Genomic DNA, 23,834 nt, shown 5'->3' on the forward strand with positions numbered 1-23,834 from the left:
AGCTGGTAGGCTGTATAGGCATGTTGTATTAAAAATCATAGACTTGCACGCAGGGATAAATGTAGTCTCTATCTACATCAGCAGATCATTATGTGTTTATTCCACCGCCATGACATAGTGCGCATCTTATTCCAACCGCCATGACATAGTGCGCATCTTATTCCACCGCCATGACATAGTGCGCATCTTATTCCAACCGCCATGACTTAGTGCGCATCTTATTCCAACCGCCATGACATAGTGCGCATCTTATTCCACCGCCATGACATAGTGCGCATCTTATTCCACCGCCATGACATTGTGCGCATCTTATTCCAACCGCCATGACATAGTGTGCATCTTATTCCACCGCCATGACATAGTGCACATCTTATTCCACTGCCATGACATAGTGCGCATCTTATTCCACCGCCATGACATAGTGCGCATCTTATTCCACCGCCATGACATTGTGCGCATCTTATTCCACCGCCATGAAATAGTGCGCATCTTATTCCACCGCCATGACATAGTGCGCATCTTATTCCACCGCCATGACATAGTGCGCATCTTATTCCAACCGCCATGACATAGTGTGCATCTTATTCCACCGCCATGACATTGTGCGCATCTTATTCCAACCGCCATGACATAGTGCGCATCTTATTCCAACCGCCATGACATAGTGCGCATCTTATTCCAACCGCCATGACATAGTGCGCATCTTATTCCAACCGCCATGACATAGTGTGCATCTTATTCCAACCGCCATGACATAGTGTGCATCTTATTCCACCGCCATGACATAGTGCGCATCTTATTCCACCGCCATGACATAGTGCGCATCTTATTCCACCGCCATGACATAGTGCGCATCTTATTCCAACCGCCATGACATAGTGTGCATCTTATTCCACCGCCATGACATAGTGCGCATCTTATTCCACCGCCATGACATAGTGCGCATCTTATTCCAACCGCCATGACATAGTGCGCATCTTATTCCACCGCCATGACATAGTGCTCATCTTATTCCACCGCCATGACATAGTGCTCATCTTATTCCACCGCCATGACATAGTGCGCATCTTATTCCACCGCCATGACATAGTGCGCATCTTATTCCACCGCCATGACATAGTGCGCATCTTATTCCACCGCCATGACATAGTGCGCATCTTATTCCACCGCCATGACATAGTGCGCATCTTATTCCACCGCCATGAAATAGTGCGCATCTTATTCCACCGCCATGACATAGTGCGCATCTTATTCCACCGCCATGACATAGTGCGCATCTTATTCCACCGCCATGAAATAGTGCGCATCTTATTCCACCGCCATGACATAGTGCGCATCTTATTCCACCGCCATGACATTGTGCGCATCTTATTCCACCGCCATGACATAGTGCGCATCTTATTCCACCGCCATGACATGGTGCGCATCTTGCCCAGACAGCCATAGCCAGGAGCGCACCGGCAGCTGGACTGACAGACAGACACAGACAGACAACAAGCTAAATGTGGCCAGGGCGGGTCACCTGATGATTGCTCAATCTTGACTCACGGTTCAGGAATACACTATATTACACCTAAAGCAACAACAAGCAATGTGATTTAGATTTGGTACAAAAAGGTATGTGTGGAAAATGTATACTTTTATTATTGTTTTTAATAACGTTATGTCTTATCTACTGTGGGCATGTAACATGGAAATAATGTTTATTTTGTGGTTTGACGGGTTATTATTTTGCCATGGCAGCTTGCCTTGACAGAGTAGTTTAATGCAGAACTATTATTTTTTAGATATGAATTCAAATCAGCTACATTCACAACCGGTAAGGACAAGGGAGTGTCTGTCAACTCAGTGTAAATTAGATGACCGGGTCGTTTTTCTGCAGCAGATTGAAGGAAGATGACGGTGACGTACTCCAGTAAAGTCGCCAACGCCACGTTCTTCGGTTTCCATAGACTTCTACTGCGATGGAGAGGCAGCATCTATAAACTGCTTTATCGGGAGTTTATAGTCTTTGTACTGTTGTATACCTTGGTGAGCCTCGTTTACAGGTAGGTATAATATTAAGCTATTATGTGTTTTTCCGTTAACACATTAGTGTTGTCACAAATACAAGTCCTCGGTGATATGAAATATGTCTAATATAATTGTTATGTTATTTGTGTATGTATAGTCTATAACATTATGTATTATCTGTTTATAACTGTGAATACAAAATGAAGGTGTCATATGAGCCTTTTGATTTGACTTTGCATGATGGGGTCTGTAATTGATTTGTATCGCTGTGATATATCTATAACTGCATGTGAACAAATCTATAACGTCACTTAATTAATGAACACATCTATCAATCTAGATTTGCTCTCTCAGACCCTGAAAAGCGTTTCTTTGAAAAGTTGGCTCTTCACTGTAACAAGTATGCAGAACAGATTCCAGTCACGTTTGTGCTTGGTAAGTCAGTACAACTAGTGCTGGTTGAAATCAGCGCATGCTTGCCGAGTAGTTTATAGGAGCTCACGGCCTATTAACCCTATGAGCTACTGGCGCTGTGCTGAGATGAGAATGCCTGTTTCTACCTGAATACTGTATAGGTGCTTTCCAGATGTGCTGAAAGTGCTTTACAATTGAAGTGGGAAATCCACCTCATCCGCAACCCCATGTGTAGCTTGCCTGGCTACCCAAACTCTTTGCTCCAGCCAAACGCTACGCCACGCCCACAGATGTTAGTTTCTTCTCCGCGGTAATGGAGCGAACATAGGAGCAGCGGAAGAATTCAGTTTGAGTCGTCGGGCAAATGTGTATCAGCCACCTAAAAACAGAATGACAACAGTGCAATACTTTCTCGATCACCACACCCACACACACACACACACACGCACAAACACACTGCGTTAACTGTCTGACTTGCTTGCTACTATCCAACCAAATTAACCCAACTAATCGTCAACAGTGCCAGGCAACAAACTAATGATAGTGATGTTTCAACCGTTACATAACAGAATCTCTCAAACACACTGATTCCAGTGGGGAAATGAACTGGTGATTGAGTTAATGGAAGGAAATCATTAGGAGTCGGACCAAAGCAGGGAAAGTGGGATATTGCTGGGTTTGCTTGGGTGCTAGAGTGCTTTGCATGGCATATCAGATTGTTGTTTAATAATGTTGTGCTTCTGTGTGAATGGCACAAAGTGGCTTTCATGACATTTACGTATCTCAGTTTATGTAAAAAGTAGCCTGAAGAGTACTGCACTATGTAGGAAATTAAATGTCATTTTGGAAGCAGCCCTTCTCAACCCAAACCTCATCCTTGGTTGCTACTGTAGTCATACCTGACAAAATACTGTTTAGACTTACTGTAGACCAGGGCTTTCCAACCCTGTTCCTGGAGAGCTACCGTCCGGTAGGTTTTCACTCTAGGAACAGGGTTGGAGTTAAAAACCTACATGAGGGTATCTCTCCAGGAACAGGGTTGGAGTTAAAACCTACAGAAGGGTATCTCTCCAGGAACAGGGTTGGAGTTAAAACCTACAGGAGGGTATCTCTCCAGGAACAGGGTTGGAGTTAAAACCTACAGGAGGGTATCTCTCCAGGAACAGGGTTGGAGTTAAAACCTACAGGAGGGTATCTCTCCAGAAACAGGGTTGGAGTTAAAACCTACAGGAGGGTAACTCTCCAGAAACAGGGTTGTAGTTAAAACCTACAGGAGGGTATCTCTCCAGGAACAGGGTTGGAGTTAAAACCACCAGGAAGGTATCTCTCCAGGAACAGGGTTGGAGTTAAAACCTACCAGAGGGTATCTCTCCAGGAACAGGGTTGGAGTTAAAACCTACAGGAGGGTATCTCTCCAGGAACAGGGTTGGAGTTAAAACCTACAGGAGGGTATCTCTCCAGAAACAGGGTTGGAGTTAAAACCTACAGGAGGGTAACTCTCCAGAAACAGGGTTGTAGTTAAAACCTACAGGAGGGTATCTCTCCAGGAACAGGGTTGGAGTTAAAACCACCAGGAAGGTATCTCTCCAGGAACAGGGTTGGAGTTAAAACCTACAGGAGGGTATCTCTCCAGGAACAGGGTTGGAGTTAAAACCTACAGGAGGGTATCTCTCCAGGAACAGGGTTGGAGTTAAAACCTACAGGAAGGTATCTCTCCAGGAACAGGGTTGGAGTTAAAACCTACAGGAGGGTATCTCTCCAGGAACAGGGTTGGAGTTAAAACCTACAGGAGGGTATCTCTCCAGGAACAGGGTTGGAGTTAAAACCTACAGGAGGGTATCTCTCCAGGAACAGGGTTGGAGTTAAAACCTACAGGAGGGTATCTCTCCAGGAACAGGGTTGGAGTTAAAACCTACAGGAGGGTATCTCTCCAGGAACAGGGTTGGAGTTAAAACCTACAGGAGGGTAACTCTCCAGGAACAGGGTTGGAGTTAAAACCTACAGGAGGGTATCTCTCCAGGAACAGGGTTGGAGTTAAAACCTACAGGAGGGTATCTCTCCAGGAACAGGGTTGGAGTTAAAACCTACAGGAGGGTAACTCTCCAGGAACAGGGTTGGAGTTAAAACCTACAGGAGGGTATCTCTCCAGGAACAGGGTTGGAGTTAAAACCTACAGGAGGGTATCTCTCCAGGAACAGGGTTGGAGTTAAAACCTACAGGAGGGTATCTCTCCAGGAACAGGGTTGGAGTTAAAACCTACAGGAGGGTATCTCTCCAGGAACAGGGTTGGAGTTAAAACCTACAGGAGGGTATCTCTCCAGGAACAGGGTTGGAGTTAAAACCTACAGGAGGGTATCTCTCCAGGAACAGGGTTGGAGTTAAAACCTACAGGAGGGTATCTCTCCAGGAACAGGGTTGGAGTTAAAACCTACAGGAGGGTATCTCTCCAGGAACAGGGTTGGAGTTAAAACCTACAGGAGGGTATCTCTCCAGGAACAGGGTTGGAGTTAAAACCTACAGGAGGGTATCTCTCCAGGAACAGGGTTGGAGTTAAAACCTACAGGAGGGTATCTCTCCAGGAACAGGGTTGGAGTTAAAACCTACAGGAGGGTATCTCTCCAGGAACAGGGTTGGAGTTAAAACCTACAGGAAGGTATCTCTCCAGGAACAGGGTTGGAGTTAAAACCTACAGGAGGGTATCTCTCCAGGAACAGGGTTGGAGTTAAAACCTACAGGAGGGTATCTCTCCAGGAACAGGGTTGGAGTTAAAACCTACAGGAGGGTATCTCTCCAGGAACAGGGTTGGAGTTAAAACCTACAGGAGGGTATCTCTCCAGGAACAGGGTTGGAGTTAAAACCTACAGGAGGGTATCTCTCCAGGAACAGGGTTGGAGTTAAAACCTACAGGAGGGTATCTCTCCAGGAACAGGGTTGGAGTTAAAACCTACAGGAGGGTATCTCTCCAGGAACAGGGTTGGAGTTAAAACCTACAGGAGGGTATCTCTCCAGGAACAGGGTTGGAGTTAAAACCTACAGGAAGGTATCTCTCCAGGAACAGGGTTGGAGTTAAAACCTACAGGAGGGTAACTCTCCAGGAACAGGGTTGGAGTTAAAACCTACAGGAGGGTATCTCTCCAGGAACAGGGTTGGAGTTAAAACCTACAGGAAGGTATCTCTCCAGGAACAGGGTTGGAGTTAAAACCTACAGGAGGGTATCTCTCCAGGAACAGGGTTGGAGTTAAAACCTACAGGAGGGTATCTCTCCAGGAACAGGGTTGGAGTTAAAACCTACAGGAGGGTATCTCTCCAGGAACAGGGTTGGAGTTAAAACCTACAGGAGGGTATCTCTCCAGGAACAGGGTTGGAGTTAAAACCTACAGGAGGGTATCTCTCCAGGAACAGGGTTGGAGTTAAAACCTACAGGAAGGATGTAGAGCCCTGGTGTAGATGATGCTGATATCTCCTCCTCCCTGCAGGTTTCTATGTCACCCTGGTGGTCAACCGCTGGTGGAACCAGTTTGTGAATCTGCCTTGGCCCGACCGCCTCATGTTCCTGATCTCCAGCTGTGTTCACGGCCATGACGAGCAGGGCCGCCTCCTCAGACGCACGCTGATGCGCTACGTCAACCTCACCTCACTGCTCATCTTCCGCTCCGTCAGCACCGCCGTCTGTAAGAGATTCCCCACCATGGAGCATGTGGTGGAGGCAGGTACGACCCCGAGGGGATAACGGGGTCAGGGGTCAGGACCAAGTAGTGGAAGCATGTGGTGGAGGCAGGTACGACCCCGAGGGGATAACGGGGTCAGGGGTCAGGACCAAGTAGTGGAAGCATGTGATGGAGGCAGGTACGACCCCGAGGGGATAACGGGGTCAGGGGTCAGGACCAAGTAGTGGAAGCATGTGGTGGAGGCAGGTACGACCCCGAGGGGATAACGGGGTCAGGGGTCAAGACCAAGTAGTGGAAGCATGTGGTGGAAGCAGGTACGACCCCGAGGGGATAACGGAATGCTAATAGATGGGGTCAGGGGGAAAATCATATTGACAGATAGATGCTGTACATAACGTCATGGACCAAGTAGTGGAAGCAGGTACCTCAAGCCTGACCCCAATAGAATACACATCAAAGGTTGACCAGGTTTGGTTTACAGGTTTGGTTCAGGTCAAGAGTGTTCTCTCAACCTTCAATTTAAAAAAAATACTTTTATCCCCCTTTCTCCCTAATTTTGTGGTATCCAATTGGTAGTTACAGTCTTGTCTCATTGCTGCAACTCCCCTACGGACTTGGGAGAGGTGAAGGTCGAGAGCCGTGTGTCCTCCGAAACACAACCCAACCAAGCCGCACTGCTTCTTGACACACTTAACTCAGAAACCAGCCGCACCAATGTGTCGGAGGAAACACCGTGCAATGCATCCCGCCTGCCACATGAGTCGCTAGAGCGCGATGGGACAAGAACATCCCTGCGGCCAGACCCTTCCCTAACCCGACGACGCTGGGCCAATTGTGCACCGCCCCATGGGTCTCCCGGTCTGCGACAGAGCCTGGACTCGAACCAGGATCTAGTGGCACAGTGATGCAGTGACATGTGACACCAGTATTGGTAAACAGGATGCATGACATGTGAGAGGTAAACAAGGATCTGTAACCGGATCTTCTAGGACCATCTTTTCATTTCCTTCTTCGCTTCCTTTGGACTACCCAGGACCAGCCAAATCATTAGGATTCAGTAATTGAATTAGACCGACTAAACGCCTTGTTTCCTCTGACCACTAGTATTCCCCTAGTACTGCTGTATCCACGCCTCATACACTGACACACTTACATCCCCACCTCCTCCTCCTTCCACTCTTCATCCTCCCCCTCCTCCTTCCACTCCTCCTCCTCCTCAACTTCCTCCCCTCTTCCTCTTCCTTCTCCTCATCCTCCTCTTCCCCCTCCTCTTCCTCCTCAACTCCCTCCCCTCTTCCTCTTCCTCCTCCTCCCCCTCCCCCTCTTCCCCCTCCTCTTCCTCCTCCTCTTCCTCCTCCTCTTCCTCCCCTCTTACTCTTCCTTCTCTTCTTCCTCCTCTTCCTCCTTCTCCCCCTCCCATCCTCCTCTTCATCCACCTACTCCTCCTCCTCCTCCTTCCTGCAGGCTTCATGACTCCAGAAGAGAGGAAGATCTTTGATGCTGTCAAGTCTCCCCACCTGAAGTACTGGATCCCTGTGGTGTGGTTTTCTAACATGGCGTCCAGGGCTAGGACAGAGGGGCGCATAAAGGACAGTGTGGACCTGCAGACCATCCTTAACGTGAGTATGCCAGTAGCTTGAACAGGCATAGATAGATAAAGTATACCTGCCACAGGATACAGAGGAGACATTTTGGCTCTGAATCCTGCAGAGGTTGTAGCCTGGACCGTGTGGACCTGCAGACCATACTCAATGTATGACAGCAGTATGACAGTAGCTTGACAGTAGCTTGACAGCAGTATGACAGTAGCTTGACAGTAGCTTGACAGCAGTATGGCAGTAGCTTGACAGCAGCTTGACAGTAGCTTGACAGCAGTATGGCAGTAGCTTAACAGTAGCTTGACAGCAGTATGACAGTAGCTTGACAGCAGTATGACAGTAGCTTGACAGTAGCTTGACAGGAGTATGACAGCAGTATGACAGTAGCTTGACAGTAGCTTGACAGCAGTATGACAATAGCTTGACAGTAGCTTGGCTGTAGCTTGACAGTAGCTTGACAGTAGCTTGACAGCAGTATGACAGTAGCTTGACAGGAGTATGACAGCAGTATGACAGTAGCTTGACAGCAGTATGACAGTAGCTTGACAGTAGCTTGACAGCAGTATGACAGTAGCTTGACAGTAGCTTGACAGCAGTTTGACAGCAGTACGACAGCAGTATGACAGTAGCTTGACAGGAGTATGACAGCAGCTTGACAGTAGCTTGGCAGTAGCTTGACAGCAGTATGACAGTAGCTTGACAGTAGCTTGACAGTAGCTTGACATCAGCTTGACAGCAGCATGACAGTAGCTTGACAGTAGCTTGACAGGAGTATGACAGCAGTATGACAGTAGCTTGACAGTAACTTGACAGCAGTATGACAGTAGCTTGACAGTAGCTTGACAGTAGCTTTGCAGTAGCTTGACAGTAGCTTGACAGTAGCTTGACAGCAGTATGACAGTAGCTTGACAGTAGCTTGACAGGAGTATGACAGTAGTATGACAGTAGCTTGACAGCAGTATGACAGTAGCTTGACAGTAGCTTGACAGGAGTATGACAGTAGCTTGACAGTACCGTGACAGTAGCTTGACAGCAGTATGGCAGTAGCTTGACAGTAGCGTGACAGTAGCTTGACAGTAGCGTGACAGTAGCTTGACAGCAGTATGGCAGTAGCTTGACAGTAGCGTGACAGTAGCTTGACAATAGCGTGACAGTAGCTTGCCAGTCCAACCCCTATCCCTTCCCTGTTGCTCTAACCCTGTGATGTTAGCACATCTGTATGATGGAAACTCTACCACCTTTCAGATCTACAAACATTAGGCAGTTAGGGCCAAGGGGAAGGGGAAGGGGGCAATTTGGGACTGGGACATACCCGTCACAGTAAACAGAAGAGACTCTGAACAGAGCAAACACAGAGACTACGTCCTCTGTATCCTAGGAGCTGTAAGCCAGGGGTTGAACCGTTACGACCTTGAATCCAGGAAGGATAGATACAATCCTAAAAACAGCCAGCAGGGTACTGGATACCTTGAATCCAGGAAGGAAAGATACAATCCTAAAAACAGCCAGCAGGGTACTGGATGCCTTGAGGCCAGGAAGGAAAGATACAATCCTAAAAACAGCCAACAGGGTACTGGATACCTTGAATCCAGGAAGGAAAGATACAATCCTAAAAACAGCCAACAGGGTACTGGATACCTTGAGGCCAGGAAGGAAAGATACAATCCTAAAAACAGCCAACAGGGTACTGGATACCTTGAATCCAGGAAGGAAAGATACAATCCTAAAAACAGCCAACAGGGTACTGGATACCTTGAGGCCAGGAAGGAAAGATACAATCCTAAAAACAGCCAACAGGGTACTGGATACCTTGAATCCAGGAAGGATAGATACAATCCTAAAAACAGCCAGCAGGGTACTGGATACCTTGAATCCAGGAAGGAAAGATACAATCCTAAAAACAGCCAGCAGGGTACTGGATACCTTGAATCCAGGAAGGATAGATACAATCCTAAAAACAGCCAACAGGGTACTGGATACCTTGAATCCAGGAAGGATAGATACAATCCTAAAAACAGCTAACAGGGTACTGGATACCTTGAATCCAGGAAGGATAGATACAATCCTAAAAACAGCCAACAGGGTACCGGATACCTTGAATCCAGGAAGGAAAGATACAATCCTAAAAACAGCCAGCAGGGTACTGGATACCTTGAGGCCAGGAAGGATAGATACAATCCTAAAAACAGCCAGCAGGGTACTGGATACCTTGAATCCAGGAAGGATAGATACAATCCTAAAAACAGCTAACAGGGTACTGGATACCTTGAATCCAGGAAGGATAGATACAATCCTAAAAACAGCCAACAGGGTACCGGATACCTTGAATCCAGGAAGGAAAGATACAATCCTAAAAACAGCCAGCAGGGTACTGGATACCTTGAGGCCAGGAAGGATAGATACAATCCTAAAAACAGCCAGCAGGGTACTGGATACCTTGAATCCAGGAAGGAAAGGTACAATCCTAAAAACAGCCAGCAGGGTACTGGATACCTTGAATCCAGGAAGGAAAGATACAATCCTAAAAACAGCCAACAGGGTACTGGATACCTTGAATCCAGGAAGGAAAGATACAATCCTAAAAACAGCCAAAAGGGTACTGGATACCTTTAATCCAGGAAGGAAAGATACAATCCTAAAAATAGCCAACAGGGTACTGGATACCTTGAATCCAGGAAGGAAAGATACAATCCTAAAAACAGCCAACAGGGTACTGGATACCTTGAATCCAGGTCATGGAAGAGATGACTAGTCCAAGACTGTCTGCTAAACACAAGGCATGCTGAGTATTATGAGCAGTAACATTATACTGTTTACTGGGACTTAAATATTCTTAAAGTACAGCTCCTTCATTATAGTGACATTTTTATGAGGAGTAACATTATAGACTTGGACTTCGGAAGTTTAAATACACCTTAGCCAAATACATTTAAACTCAGTTTTTCACAATTCCTGACATTTAATCCTAGTAAAAATTCCCTGTCTTAGATCAGTTAGGATCACCACTTTATTTTAAGAATGTGAAATGTCAGTATAATAGCAGAGAGAATGATTTATTTCAGTTTTTATTTCTTTCATCACATTCCCAATGGGTCAGAAGTTTACATACACTCAATTAGTATTTGGTAGCATTGCCTTTAAATTGTTTAATTTGGGTCAAACATTTTGGGTAGCCTTCCACAAGCTTCCCACAATAAGTTGGGTGAATATTGGCCCATTCCTCCTGACAGAGCTGGTGTAACTGAGTCAGGTTTGTAGGCCTCCTTGCTCGCAAACACTTTTTCAGTTCTGCCCACAAATGTTCTATAGGATTGAGTTCAGGGCTTTGTGATGGCCGCTACTATACCTTGACTTTGTTGTCCTTAAGCCATTTTGCCACAACTTTGGAAGTATGCTTGGGGTCATTGTCCATTTGGAAGACCCATTTGCGACCAAGCTTTAACTTCAAGACTGATGTCTTGATATGTTGCTTCAATTCATCCACATAATTTTCCCCCCTCATGATGCCATCTATTTTGTGAAGTGCACCAGTCCCTCCTGCAGCAAAGCACCCCCACAACATGATGCTGTAACCCCCGTGCTTCACGGTTGGGATGGTGTTCTCTGGCTTGCAAGCCTCCCCCTTTTTCCTCCAAACATGACGATGGTGATTTTGGCCAAAAGGTTCTATTTTTGTTTCATCAGACCAGAGGACATTTCTCCAAAAAGTATGATCTTTGTTCCCATGTGCAGTTGCAAACCGTAGTCTGGCTTTTTATGGCGGTTTTGGAGCAGTGGCTTCTTCCTTGCTGAGCGGCATTTCAGGTTGTCGATATAGGACTCGTTTTACTGTGGATAGAGATACTTTTGTACCTGCTTCCTCCAGCATCTTCACAAGGTCCTTTGCTGTTGTTCTGGGATTGATTTGCACTTTTTGCACCAAAGTACGTTCATCTCTAGGAGACAGAAGGCGTCTCCTTCCTGAGCGGTATGATGGCTGCGTGATCCCATGGTGTTTATACTTGCGTACTATTGTTTGTACAGATGAATGTGGTATTTGAAAATTGCTCCCAAGGATGAACCAGACTTGTGGAGATCTACAATGTTTTTCTGAGGTCTTGGCTGATTTCTTTTGATTTTCCCATGATGTCAAGCACTGAGTTTGAAGGTAAGCCTTGATTACATCCACAGGTACACCTCCAATTGACTCAACTGATGTCAATTAGCCAATCAGAAGCTTCTAAAGCCATGGCATCATTTTCTGGAATTCTCAAAGCTGTTTGAAGGCACAGTCAACTTAGCGTATTTAAACGTCTGACCCACTGGAATTGTGATACAGTGAATTATAGGTGAAATAATCTGTCTGTATACAATTGTTGGAAAAATGACTTGTGTCATGTACAAAGTAGATGTCCTAACCAACTTGCCAAAACTGTTTGTTTACAAGAAATGTGTGGAGTGGTTGAAAATGAGTTTTAATGACTCCAACCTACGTGTATGTAAACTTCTGACTTCAACGGTAAATATTATTAGTTTACAGCTCTACTTGTGGAAATAGATCTGAGATGCAATGATATAGAACTGCATTGACCCTCACTAACACTATGCTAAACTCTGAGCCTGTCTCCTCTATTAATACTGCCTTGATCCGAACAGGGTCTGGATCATGTTGCTGTGTGTGTGTGTGTGTGTGTGTGTGTGTGTGTGTGTGTGTGTGTGTGTGTGTGTGTGTGTGTGTGTGTGTGTGTGTGTGTGTGTGTGTGTGTAAATAGCTGCAAACGCAAACTCAGTGCAACCCCATGCTCTCTCTCTCTCTCTCTCTCTCTCTCTCTCTCTCTCTCTCTCTCTCTCTCTCTCTCTCTCTCTCTCTCTCTCTCTCTCTCTCTCTCTCTCTCTCTCTCTCTCTCTCTCTCTCTCTCTCTCTCTCTCTCTCTCTCTCTCTCTCTCTCTCTCTCTCTCTCTCTCTCTCTCTCTCTCTCTCTCTCTCTCTCTCTCTCTCTCTCTCTGTGTGTGGTTCTCTAGGAGATGAACAGATTCAGGACTTGGTGCTCCACTCTCTTTGGTTATGACTGGGTTGGGATTCCTCTCGTCTACACACAGGTGTGGATAGCATGTACGCACACACACGCACGCACGCACACACTTACCCAGGGAATCTTCTGTTAATAGCCACTGTGCATACCATGTGTACTATAACTCACACTGTCCTCCCGTGTCCTCTTTAAAACCCAGTGGGTTGTGACAGTGTGGTAGCCTGAGGCAGGGTTTCTCAAACATGGGCCTGGGGCCACCCCTGGGTGCACATTTTGTTTTTTGCCTTTACACTGCACAGCTGATTGAAATAACCGACTCATCATCAAGCTTTGATGATTTGAATCAGCTGTGTAGTGTTAGGGTGAAAACCAAAACGTGCACCCAGGGGGGACCCCAGGCCCATGTTTGGGAAACCCTGCTTTAGAGGATGGCTTCCCTCTCTCCCCCTCTCCAATCCCTCTCTGTCTCCACTCCCTCTCCCTTCTCCCTCTCTCCCCTCTGCTCTCTCTCACCCCCTCAGCTCCTCTCTCCACCCATCTCCCCTCTCTCTCCCCTAGTGGGCAATAAGCCCTCTGCTCCTCTCTCCACCCATCTCCCCTCTCTCTCCCCTAGTGGGCAATAAGCCCTCAGCTCCTCTCTCCACCCATCTCCCCTCTCTCTCCCCTAGTGGGCAATAAGCCCTCTGCTCCTCTCTCCCCCGTCTCCCCTCTCTCTCCCCTAGTGGGCAATAAGCCCTCAGCTCCTCTCTCCACCCATCTCCCCTCTCTCTCCCCTAGTGGGCAATAAGCCCTCTGCTCCTCTCTCCACCCATCTCCCCTCTCTCTCCCCTAGTGGGCAATAAGCCCTCTGCTCCTCTCTCCACCCATCTGCCCCTCTCTCTCCCCTAGTGGGCAATAAACCCTCTGCTCCTCTCTCCACCCATCTCCCCCTCTCTCTCCCCTAGTGGGCAATAAGCCCTCTGCTCCTCTCTCCACCCATCTCCCCCTCTCTCTCCCCTAGTGGGCAATAAGCCCTCTGCTCCTCTCAGCACCCATCTGCCCCTCTCTCTCCCTTAGTGGGCAATAAGCCCTCTGCTCCTCTCTCCACCCATCTCCCCTCTCTCTCCCCTAGTGGGCAATAAGCCCTCTGTTCCTCTCTCCACCCATCTCCCCTCTCTCTCCCCTAGTGGGCAATAAGCCCTCTGCTCCTCTCTCTACCCATCTGCCCCTCTCTCTCCCCTAGTGGGCAATAAGCCCTCTGCTCCTCTCTCCACCCATCTGCCCTCTCTCTCCCCTAGTGGGCAATAAGCCCTCTGCTCCTCTCTCCCTCTGTCTCCCCTCTCTCTCCCCTAGTGGGCAATAAGCCCTCTGCTCCTCTCTCCCTCTGTCTCCCCTCTCTCTCCCCTAGTGGGCAATAAGCCCTCTGCTCCTCTCTCCACCCATCTCCCCTCTCTCTCCCCTAGTGGGCAATAAGCCCTCTGCTCCTCTCTCCACCCATCTCCCCCTCTCTCTCCCCTAGTGGGCAATAAGCCCTCTGCTCCTCTCTCCACCCATCTGCCCCTCTCTCTCCCCTAGTGGGCAATAAGCCCTCTGCTCCTCTCTCCCTCCGTCTCCCCTCTCTCTCCCCTAGTGGGCAATAAGCCCTCTGCTCCTCTCTCCACCCATCTCCCCTCTCTCTCCCCTAGTGGGCAATAAGCCCTCTGCTCCTCTCTCCCTCCGTCTCCCCTCTCTCTCCCCTAGTGGGCAATAAGCCCTCTGCTCCTCTCTCCCTCCGTCTCCCCTCTCTCTCCCCTAGTGGGCAATAAGCCCTCTGCTCCTCTCTCCCTCCGTCTCCCCTCTCTCTCCCCTAGTGGGCAATAAGCCCTCTGCTCCTCTCTCCCTCCGTCTCCCCTCTCTCTCCCCTAGTGGGCAATAAGCCCTCTGCTCCTCTCTCCACCCATCTGCCCTCTCTCTCCCCTAGTGGGCAATAAGCCCTCTGCTCCTCTCTCCACCCATCTCCCCTCTCTCTCCCCTAGTGGGCAATAAGCCCTCTGCTCCTCTCTCCCTCTGTCTCCCCTCTCTCTCCCCTAGTGGGCAATAAGCCCTCTGCTCCTCTCTCCCCCATCTCCCCTCTCTCTCCCCTAGTGGGCAATAAGCCCTCTGCTCCTCTCTCCACCCATCTGCCCTCTCTCTCCCCTAGTGGGCAATAAGCCCTCTGCTCCTCTCTCCACCCATCTGCCCTCTCTCTCCCCTAGTGGGCAATAAGCCCTCTGCTCCTCTCTCCCCCCATCTCCCCTCTCTCTCCCCTAGTGGGCAATAAGCCCTCTGCTCCTCTCTCCACCCATCTGCCCTCTCTCTCCCCTAGTGGGCAATAAGCCCTCTGCTCCTCTCTCCACCCATCTCCCCTCTCTCTCCCCTAGTGGGCAATAAGCCCTCTGCTCCTCTCTCCCTCTGTCTCCCCTCTCTCTCCCCTAGTGGGCAATAAGCCCTCTGCTCCTCTCTCCCCCCCATCTCCCCTCTCTCTCCCCTAGTGGGCAATAAGCCCTCTGCTCCTCTCTCCACCCATCTCCCCTCTCTCTCCCCTAGTGGGCAATAAGCCCTCTGCTCCTCTCTCCACCCATCTGCCCTCTCTCTCCCCTAGTGGGCAATAAGCCCTCTGCTCCTCTCTCCCTCTGTCTCCCCTCTCTCTCCCCTAGTGGGCAATAAGCCCTCTGCTCCTCTCTCCCCCCATCTCCCCTCTCTCTCCCCTAGTGGGCAATAAGCCCTCTGCTCCTCTCTCCACCCATCTGCCCTCTCTCTCCCCTAGTGGGCAATAAGCCCTCTGCTCCTCTCTCCACCCATCTGCCCTCTCTCTCCCCTAGTGGGCAATAAGCCCTCTGCTCCTCTCTCCACCCATCTCCCCTCTCTCTCCCCTAGTGGGCAATAAGCCCTCTGCTCCTCTCTCCCTCTGTCTCCCCTCTCTCTCCCCTAGTGGGCAATAAGCCCTCTGCTCCTCTCTCCCCCCATCTCCCCTCTCTCTCCCCTAGTGGGCAATAAGCCCTCTGCTCCTCTCTCCACCCATCTGCCCTCTCTCTCCCCTAGTGGGCAATAAGCCCTCTGCTCCTCTCTCCCTCTGTCTCCCCTCTCTCTCCCCTAGTGGGCAATAAGCCCTCTGCTCCTCTCTCCCCCATCTCCCCTCTCTCTCCCCTAGTGGGCAATAAGCCCTCTGCTCCTCTCTCCACCCATCTGCCCTCTCTCTCCCCTAGTGGGCAATAAGCCCTCTGCTCCTCTCTCCACCCATCTGCCCTCTCTCTCCCCTAGTGGGCAATAAGCCCTCTGCTCCTCTCTCCACCCATCTCCCCTCTCTCTCCCCTAGTGGGCAATAAGCCCTCTGCTCCTCTCTCCCTCTGTCTCCCCTCTCTCTCCCCTAGTGGGCAATAAGCCCTCTGCTCCTCTCTCCCCCCCATCTCCCCTCTCTCTCCCCTAGTGGGCAATAAGCCCTCTGCTCCTCTCTCCACCCATCTGCCCTCTCTCTCCCCTAGTGGGCAATAAGCCCTCTGATCCTCTCTCCACCCATCTCCCCTCTCTCTCCCCTAGTGGGCAATAAGCCCTCTGCTCCTCTCTCCCTCTGTCTCCCCTCTCTCTCCCCTAGTGGGCAATAAGCCCTCTGCTCCTCTCTCCCCCCCATCTCCCCTCTCTCTCCCCTAGTGGGCAATAAGCCCTCTGCTCCTCTCTCCACCCATCTCCCCTCTCTCTCCCCTAGTGGGCAATAAGCCCTCTGCTCCTCTCTCCACCCATCTGCCCTCTCTCTCCCCTAGTGGGCAATAAGCCCTCTGCTCCTCTCTCCACCCATCTCCCCTCTCTCTCCCCTAGTGGGCAATAAGCCCTCTGCTCCTCTCTCCACCCATCTCCCCTCTCTCTCCCCTAGTGGGCAATAAGCCCTCTGCTCCTCTCTCCACCCGTCTCCCCTCTCTCTCCCCTAGTGGGCAATAAGCCCTCTGCTCCTCTCTCCACCCATCTGCCCCTCTCTCTCCCCTAGTGGGCAATAAGCCCTCTGCTCCTCTCTCCACCCGTCTCCCCTCTCTCTCCCCTAGTGGGCAATAAGCCCTCTGCTCCTCTCTCCACCCATCTCCTCTCTCTCTCCCCTAGTGGGCAATAAGCCCTCTGCTCCTCTCTCCACCCATCTCCCCTCTCTCTCCCCTAGTGGGCAATAAGCCCTCTGCTCCTCTCTCCACCCATCTCCCCTCTCTCTCCCCTAGTGGGCAATAAGCCCTCTGCTCCTCTCTCCACCCATCTGCCCCTCTCTCCACCTATCTCCCCTCTCTCTCTCCTCTAGTGGGCAATAAGCCCTCTGCTCCTCTCTCCACCCATCTCCCCTCTCTCTCTCCCCTAGTGGGCAATAAGCCCTCTGCTCCTCTCTCCACCCATCTCCCCTCTCTCTCCCCTAGTGGGCAATAAGCCCTCTGCTCCTCTCTCCAGCCGTCTCCCCTCTCTCTCCCCTAGTGGGCAATAAGCCCTCTGCTCCTCTCTCCACCCATCTCCCCTCTCTCTCCCCTAGTGGGCAATAAGCCCTCTGCTCCTCTCTCCACCCATCTCCCCTCTCTCTCCCCTAGTGGGCAATAAGCCCTCTGCTCCTCTCTCCACCCGTCTCCCCTCTCTCTCCCCTAGTGGGCAATAAGCCCTCTGCTCCTCTCTCCACCCATCTCCTCTCTCTCTCCCCTAGTGGGCAATAAGCCCTCTGCTCCTCTCTCCACCCATCTCCCCTCTCTCTCCCCTAGTGGGCAATAAGCCCTCTGCTCCTCTCTCCACCCATCTCCCCTCTCTCTCCCCTAGTGGGCAATAAGCCCTCTGCTCCTCTCTCCACCCATCTGCCCCTCTCTCCACCCATCTCCCCTCTCTCTCTCCTCTAGTGGGCAATAAGCCCTCTGCTCCTCTCTCCACCCATCTCCCCTCTCTCTCTCCCCTAGTGGGCAATAAGCCCTCTGCTCCTCTCTCCACCCATCTCCCCTCTCTCTCCCCTAGTGGGCAATAAGCCCTCTGCTCCTCTCTCCAGCCGTCTCCCCTCTCTCTCCCCTAGTGGGCAATAAGCCCTCTGCTCCTCTCTCCCTCCGTCTCCCCTCTCTCTCCCCTAGTGGGCAATAAGCCCTCTGCTCCTCTCTCCCTCCGTCTCCCCTCTCTCTCCCCTAGTGGGCAATAAGCCCTCTGCTCCTCTCTCCCTCCGTCTCCCCTCTCTCTCCTCTAGTGGGCAATAAGCCCTCTGCTCCTCTCTCCCTCCGTCTCCCCTCTCTCTCCCCTAGTGGGCAATAAGCCCTCTGCTCCTCTCTCCACCCATCTGCCCCTCTCTCTCCCCTAGTGGGCAATAAGCCCTCTGCTCCTCTCTCCACCCATCTCCCCTCTCTCTACCCTAGTGGGCAAGCCCTCTACTCCTCTCTCCACCCATCTGCCCTCTCTCTCCCCTAGTGGGCAATAAGCCCTGTGCTCCTCTCTCCCCTCAAGCGGTTCCAACCAGCTGTGGACAGGGAAGATGCCGTCCCTTTGTGATGAGCACGTCCAGGGCAGCTTACTGTAACACCACATGATGATTACAGAGTAATGGATGGGGCAGCAGGACCCGAGGGTAGGATGTGTTCTCTATAGCCATTGGCTAGTTGGGTAGCTGCCATCTATCTCTCTGCGGTCTGCACAAATGACCAGTGTGACCTCTGGCGAGTCAGTGACATCTGTTAACACTTTTCTGAGTGTTCTAATCACCTGCCCAGGGACTGCAGTTGAAAATGAGCTTTTACAGTAATGTTGACTAAAGGTCCCTGTAAAACTAAATGTATTAAAGTTTCATGTGACGTTTGTCGACTGATTTGTTGCTGTTCAGGCAGCAGCACTGTGAATTAAATGAAACCATCAGCGTGATCGTGATCACTTTTCAGAGGCTATGTAATCTCAGACAGTAAATCACATCAATGGAATGACTTGGCCATGAGTGTCTCATCCAACAATGAAAACACTCGCTTGGTCACATGGCAAATAAATCCTGTTTATTGACATTGTGTTTATTTACATTGTGTTTATTTACATTGTGTACTTGTAAATAGCTACAAAGACAACCTGTGGAACCATGCTCTCTATTTGTCTCTCCAACTCTCCTTCCCTCTCTCTTCTCTCCCTCCCCCCTCTCTCTCTCCCCCTTTCTCTCCCTCTCCCCATCTCCCCCCTCCTCTCCTTCCCCCTCTCTCCCTCCCCTCTCCAGGTAGTAACCCTGGCCGTCTACACCTTCATCTTTGCCTGTATTATTGGTAGACAGTTCTTGGACCCAGCTCAGGGTTACCCAGGGCATGACCAGGACTTTTACATTCCCATCTTCACTATGCTACAGTTCTTTTTCTACTCTGGCTGGCTCAAGGTATCTCTCTGCACTCATGCACGCACGCACGCACACACACACACACACACACACACACACACACACACACACACACACACACACACACACACACACACACACACACACACACACACACACACACACACACACACACACACACACACACACACACACACACACACACACACACACACACACACACACACACACACACAGTTGTTATTGTAGTCCAGCTGGCTCAAGGTATGACACACACACACACACACACACACACACACACACACACACACACACACACACACACACACACACACACACACACACACACACACACACACACACACACACACACACACACACACACACACACACACACACACACACACACACACAGTTGTTATTGTAGTCCAGCTGTCCTCCACAAACCTTTTTGCCTTTTTAGTTTCAACCAGAGAAATTAGATCCCGGTCATCAAATCACAGTACTGTGGATAACAATGTTGGGGTTGTGATGTTATTATGAAGGTCTTGTGAGAGTGAATGTGGGGTCACGGAGGGTACAGTGTCAGTACACAATGTCTGTACAGCTGCTGCACAATGTCTGACAATCAAGTTCATTGGATGAAAAGGGGGATTTATAAGGAGTGGAAGTATGGAACCCAAATTCTGTTGACAGGGAGATTATCTACGCCTTGTGTTTCTGTTGTGGGATTTCATTTGTCAACCAATGTTGTAATCCCCGATGTCACATGACTGCCAGTTGTTTGATATCACTTCCTTATCAAGACATGTTTCTGAGATAATGAGCAGTGATGTGATTGGTCCTTCTCCTTCAGGTTGCTGAGCAGCTCATCAATCCATTTGGGGAGGACGACGACGACTTTGAGGCTAACTGGTGTATCGACAGAAATCTGCAGGTTACTTTCAATCAATCAACCAATCAATCAATCAATCAACCAAACATTTGTTGCAAAGTGCCTCACAGTCACCCAGACTAGTTGTCATGTATTTCCCAAGCCAATATTATTGATTGATCTGTCATTTGTGCCAATCGATCATTCAGTCAATACCTGTGTGTCTCAGGTGTCGTTGATCGCGGTGGATGAGATGCACATGAACTTCCCTCCAATGACGAAAGACATTTACTGGAACGACTCGGCCGCTCTGCCTCCCTACACGCTGGCTGCTGCCGACTACTGCATCCCCTCATTCCTCGGATCCACCAGAGAGTTGGAGTGAGGACATGACGACACGACACGACACGGCACGCACGCACGCACGCACGCACGCACGCACGCACGCACGCACGCACACACACACACACACACACACACACACTACGTATGCAAGGACACGTGTTAGAAAAACTCCCATCTCTCCTCAGCTAGATATCTGTCTGAGAGAAGATGGACAAGAGGGCATGACTAGAGAGGGTACAGTTTAAGCTGTATACTATCTAGTCAAAAACGTTATTATTCACTGAAATATCCATAAACTGTATACTATCTAGTCTAACGTATTCACTAATATCCATAAACTGTATACTATCTAGTCAAAACCATTATTATTCACTGAAATATCCACAAACTGTATACTATCTAGTCAAAACCATTATTATTCACTGAAATATCCACAAACTGTATACTATCTAGTCAAAAATTTTATTATTCACTGAAATATCCATAAACTGTATACTATCTAGTCTAACGTATTCACTAATATCCATAAACTGTATACTATCTAATCAAAACCATTATTATTCACTGTAATATCCATAAACTGTATACTATCTAATCAAAACCGTTACTATTCACTGTAATATCCATAAACTGTATACTATCTAGACTAACGTATTCACTGTAATATCCATAAACTGTATACTATCTAGTCAGTACCGTTACTATTCACTGTAATATCCATAATCTGTATACTATCTAGACTAACGTATTCACTGTAATATCCATAACCTGTATACTATCAAGACTAATGTATTCACTGTAATATCCATAACCTGTATACTATCGAGACTAACGTATTCACTGTAATATCCATAAGCGGTATACTATCTAGTCTAATGTATTCACTGTAATATCCATAACCTGTATACTATCTAGACTAACGTATTCACTGTAATATCCATAACCTGTATACGATCTAGACTAACGTATTCACTGTAATATCCATAAGCGGTATACTATCTAGTCTAATGTATTCACTGTAATATCCATAAACTGTATACTATCTAGTCAATACCGTTACTATTCACTGTAATATCCATAAGCGGTATACTATCTAGTCTAATGTATTCACTGTAATATCCTCTATTTTTCAGTCTATCGGGCATTTTTCAGTTCGGAGAGGCAGACAAAATGGACATTCACAGACAGGACAGCCACAACATCAATCCCAACTTCCGTCATGGTCGTCAAACGTCAGTCCTGGGGCACGTGCGTAGGCTTCTCAGCGTCCAGGATCCCCCAGAGCTCGGCCCTCCTCGGCCCTCCTTCAAACGTCACAGCAGTGAGGCCTTCTTCCCCTTCAGACCTGACTCCCATGACTACCCTGGATCAGACGACCAGGCTCCCCCAGGACCTGATCACTCTCTGTTCCCCAGACCCAACCTCTTTAACTCCCATAACCCCCTCTCGCCCAACCACCCTCTGGATACGCTACGGGAGGTTAGTAGTACTCTTTCTTCCCTGAACACTGAGCCCCGTACGCCGTCCTTCACAGACCTGCCTCAGTGGGTGGTAAGTCCACCTGCTTTTTCTAATGATCATGGGGATAGTGGTTATGGGGGTGATGGAGGGACGTGTGGGGCATTATCTGGGGCTCCACAACCCCTGAATCATATAGAGGCCTTCACCCAACAGACAGGGCATGAGCAGGCCTCAAGTAAGCCTGGGACTCCAGTAGATCTGTCCCCCATTGTGGAGGCTCTGGCCCTGAACACGAATCAGGGCAACAGCTGTACCCAACCGAGGCCCAAGAAGTTGAGCTGGAACATCCCCAAAGACTGGTGTAAGCCACAGAGACGTCAGCTGTCCTTCCAGTTCTCCAGACAGGGATCAAAGAGCTCCCTGCACAGCCTGCCTAGTCCTAAAGGCCTAGGGAGGAGGAGAGGCCGAATCACTTCCACAGCCCTCCAGTTTCCTGCTGAGCATGCCCAGTTCGAAGCACTGCAAGTCCCAGAGACAGACATTCTGGAGTCCAATGGTCATGAGAGTGACAAGAAGGACACCGATGACAGCCAAGAGAACAAGGACAAGTCTCAATCGGAGAAGTCGTAATATTCTTCTGACATACAGTACATATCAACCTGCTGTGCCATAATAGGAGTCATTTAACAGGATCTCTAAGGGTGCATCCAGCATTATTAATTGACACCCTAATAAACATAAAATGTTTGTTTTATAATAAAATATAATTTATAATAAAATATAATTTATTCAGTCATCGTTCAATGTTAATCATTGTACTCACTCACAAAATGATGCAACAAAAAAACACCTGATTGCATTAAAACAATTATTTATTAACTTTAGTAGAATGGAAATGCATGAATTATTCTCAAAAGATACCAGACAGACACTGATAATGCTGGACAGACAGACAGTGATAATGCTGGACAGACAGACACTGATAATGCTGGACAGACAGACACTGATCATGCTCGACAGAGAGACACTGATAATGCTAGACAGACAACCACTGATCATGCTAGACAGAAAGCCACTGATAATGCTGGACAGACATCCACTGATAACGCTGGACAGACAGCCACTGATAATGCTGGACAGACATACACTGATAATGCTGGACAGACAGACACTGATAATGCTGGACAGACAGCCACTGATCATGCTCGACAGAGAGACACTGATCATGCTAGACAGACAGCCACTGATAATGCTGGACAGACATCCACTGATAATGCTGGACAGACAGGCACTGATAATGCTGGACAGACAGACACCGATAATGCTGGACAGATAGACACTGATAATGCTGGACAGACAGCCACTGATCATGCTCAACAGAGAGACACTGATAATGCTAGACAGACAACCACTGATCATGCTAGACAGACAGACACTGATAATGCTGGACAGACAGACACTGATAATGCTGGACAGACAGCCTTTCAGCCTTTCCATGAAGCACTTCTGTCTCAGTGATGATGACAGGAAGTGAAGCATGGTGATTCCATGCATCGCTTCATCCACTCTTCCATTACTATCCTTCCTTCTTTCCTTCCTTCCTTCCTAACTTCATCCCTCCTTCTATCATCCATCTATCCATGCATCCATCCATCCATCTCTCCCTCTGTCCATCCCTCCATTCCTCCATCCATCCATCACTCCCTACTTCCATCGCTCCATTTACCCTTCCCACCTTCCATCTATCTATCCATCTCTGCATCCAACGTTGCATAGCGTGTGTGTCTGGCCTTAGCGAAGCCCACCCTGTCCTGTCCCCGGTCATAGATGCTATAGTAATCAGAGAGGAACAGGTCCCCTAGGATCCACAGAGGATCCGTCGTGGAGGGCAGATCCTCCCCCTGGAACCCACTGAAACAGATCTCATGATCACCCATCATCTCCTGAAGAGAGGGAGGGAGGGGGGAGGGAGAGAAGGAGGGAGAAGGAGTGAGAAGGAGGGAGGAGGAGAGAGAAGGAGGGAGAAGGAGAGAGAAGTAGAGAGGAGAGAGAAGGAAAGAGAAGAAGAGAGGAGTGAGTGAGAAGGACAGAAGGAGGGAGAGAGAAGGAGAGAGAAGGAAAGAGAGAAGGAGGGAGTGAGAAGGAGAGAGAGAG

The 23,834-nt window shown here is 49.1% G+C and overlaps 2 protein-coding genes across 6 annotated transcripts in view; one reads left to right on the forward strand and one right to left on the reverse strand.

Moving 5' to 3' along the window:
- The first annotated feature begins 1,449 nt into the window (after positions 1-1,449).
- On the forward strand, positions 1,450-22,476 carry LOC139533614 (bestrophin-3-like). Of its 4 annotated transcripts, XM_071331778.1 has the most exons (10): positions 1,450-1,617; positions 1,883-2,048; positions 2,354-2,448; positions 5,904-6,137; positions 7,560-7,714; positions 12,695-12,772; positions 18,887-19,039; positions 19,857-19,937; positions 20,104-20,255; positions 21,353-22,476. In XM_071331778.1, exons 2-10 carry the CDS (start codon positions 1,897-1,899, stop codon positions 22,308-22,310), a joined length of 2,058 nt encoding a protein of 685 aa, XP_071187879.1. In that variant the 5' UTR covers positions 1,450-1,617; positions 1,883-1,896; the 3' UTR covers positions 22,311-22,476. The 4 variants fall into 4 exon arrangements, with proteins under 4 accessions (XP_071187879.1, XP_071187881.1, XP_071187880.1 ...); XM_071331780.1 differs by lacking the exon at positions 18,887-19,039; XM_071331779.1 differs by lacking the exon at positions 12,695-12,772.
- Positions 22,477-22,534: 58 nt separating this feature from the next.
- The window catches only part of nots (nothepsin), an 11,608-nt gene continuing 10,308 nt past the window's right edge, over positions 22,535-23,834 (reverse strand). The window contains exon 9 of one of the 2 annotated variants that reach the window (XM_071331782.1): positions 22,535-23,623. In XM_071331782.1, coding sequence (XP_071187883.1) covers positions 23,423-23,623 — 201 coding nt within the window. In that variant the 3' untranslated portion in view covers positions 22,535-23,422. The remainder of the gene's footprint in view (positions 23,624-23,834) is intronic. The other variant, XM_071331783.1, reaches the window with a different exon arrangement.

The sequence above is a fragment of the Salvelinus alpinus genome, chromosome 11 (assembly GCF_045679555.1).
Source record: "Salvelinus alpinus chromosome 11, SLU_Salpinus.1, whole genome shotgun sequence".
Classification (NCBI taxonomy): Eukaryota; Metazoa; Chordata; class Actinopteri; order Salmoniformes; family Salmonidae; genus Salvelinus; species Salvelinus alpinus.

What these genes read in the sequence shown, in the direction of transcription:
- LOC139533614 (XM_071331778.1), top strand. Translation starts at nt 1,897, where the DNA reads ATGACGGTGACGTACTCCAGTAAAGTCGCCAACGCCACGTTCTTCGGT. An exon ending in TCCAGTCACGTTTGTGCTTG is followed by an intron (nt 2,449 to 5,903) that starts GTAAGTCAGTAC and finishes TCCTCCCTGCAG; the next exon opens with GTTTCTATGTCACCCTGGTG. An exon ending in TTCCTCTCGTCTACACACAG is followed by an intron (nt 12,773 to 18,886) that starts GTGTGGATAGCA and finishes TCCCCTCTCCAG; the next exon opens with GTAGTAACCCTGGCCGTCTA.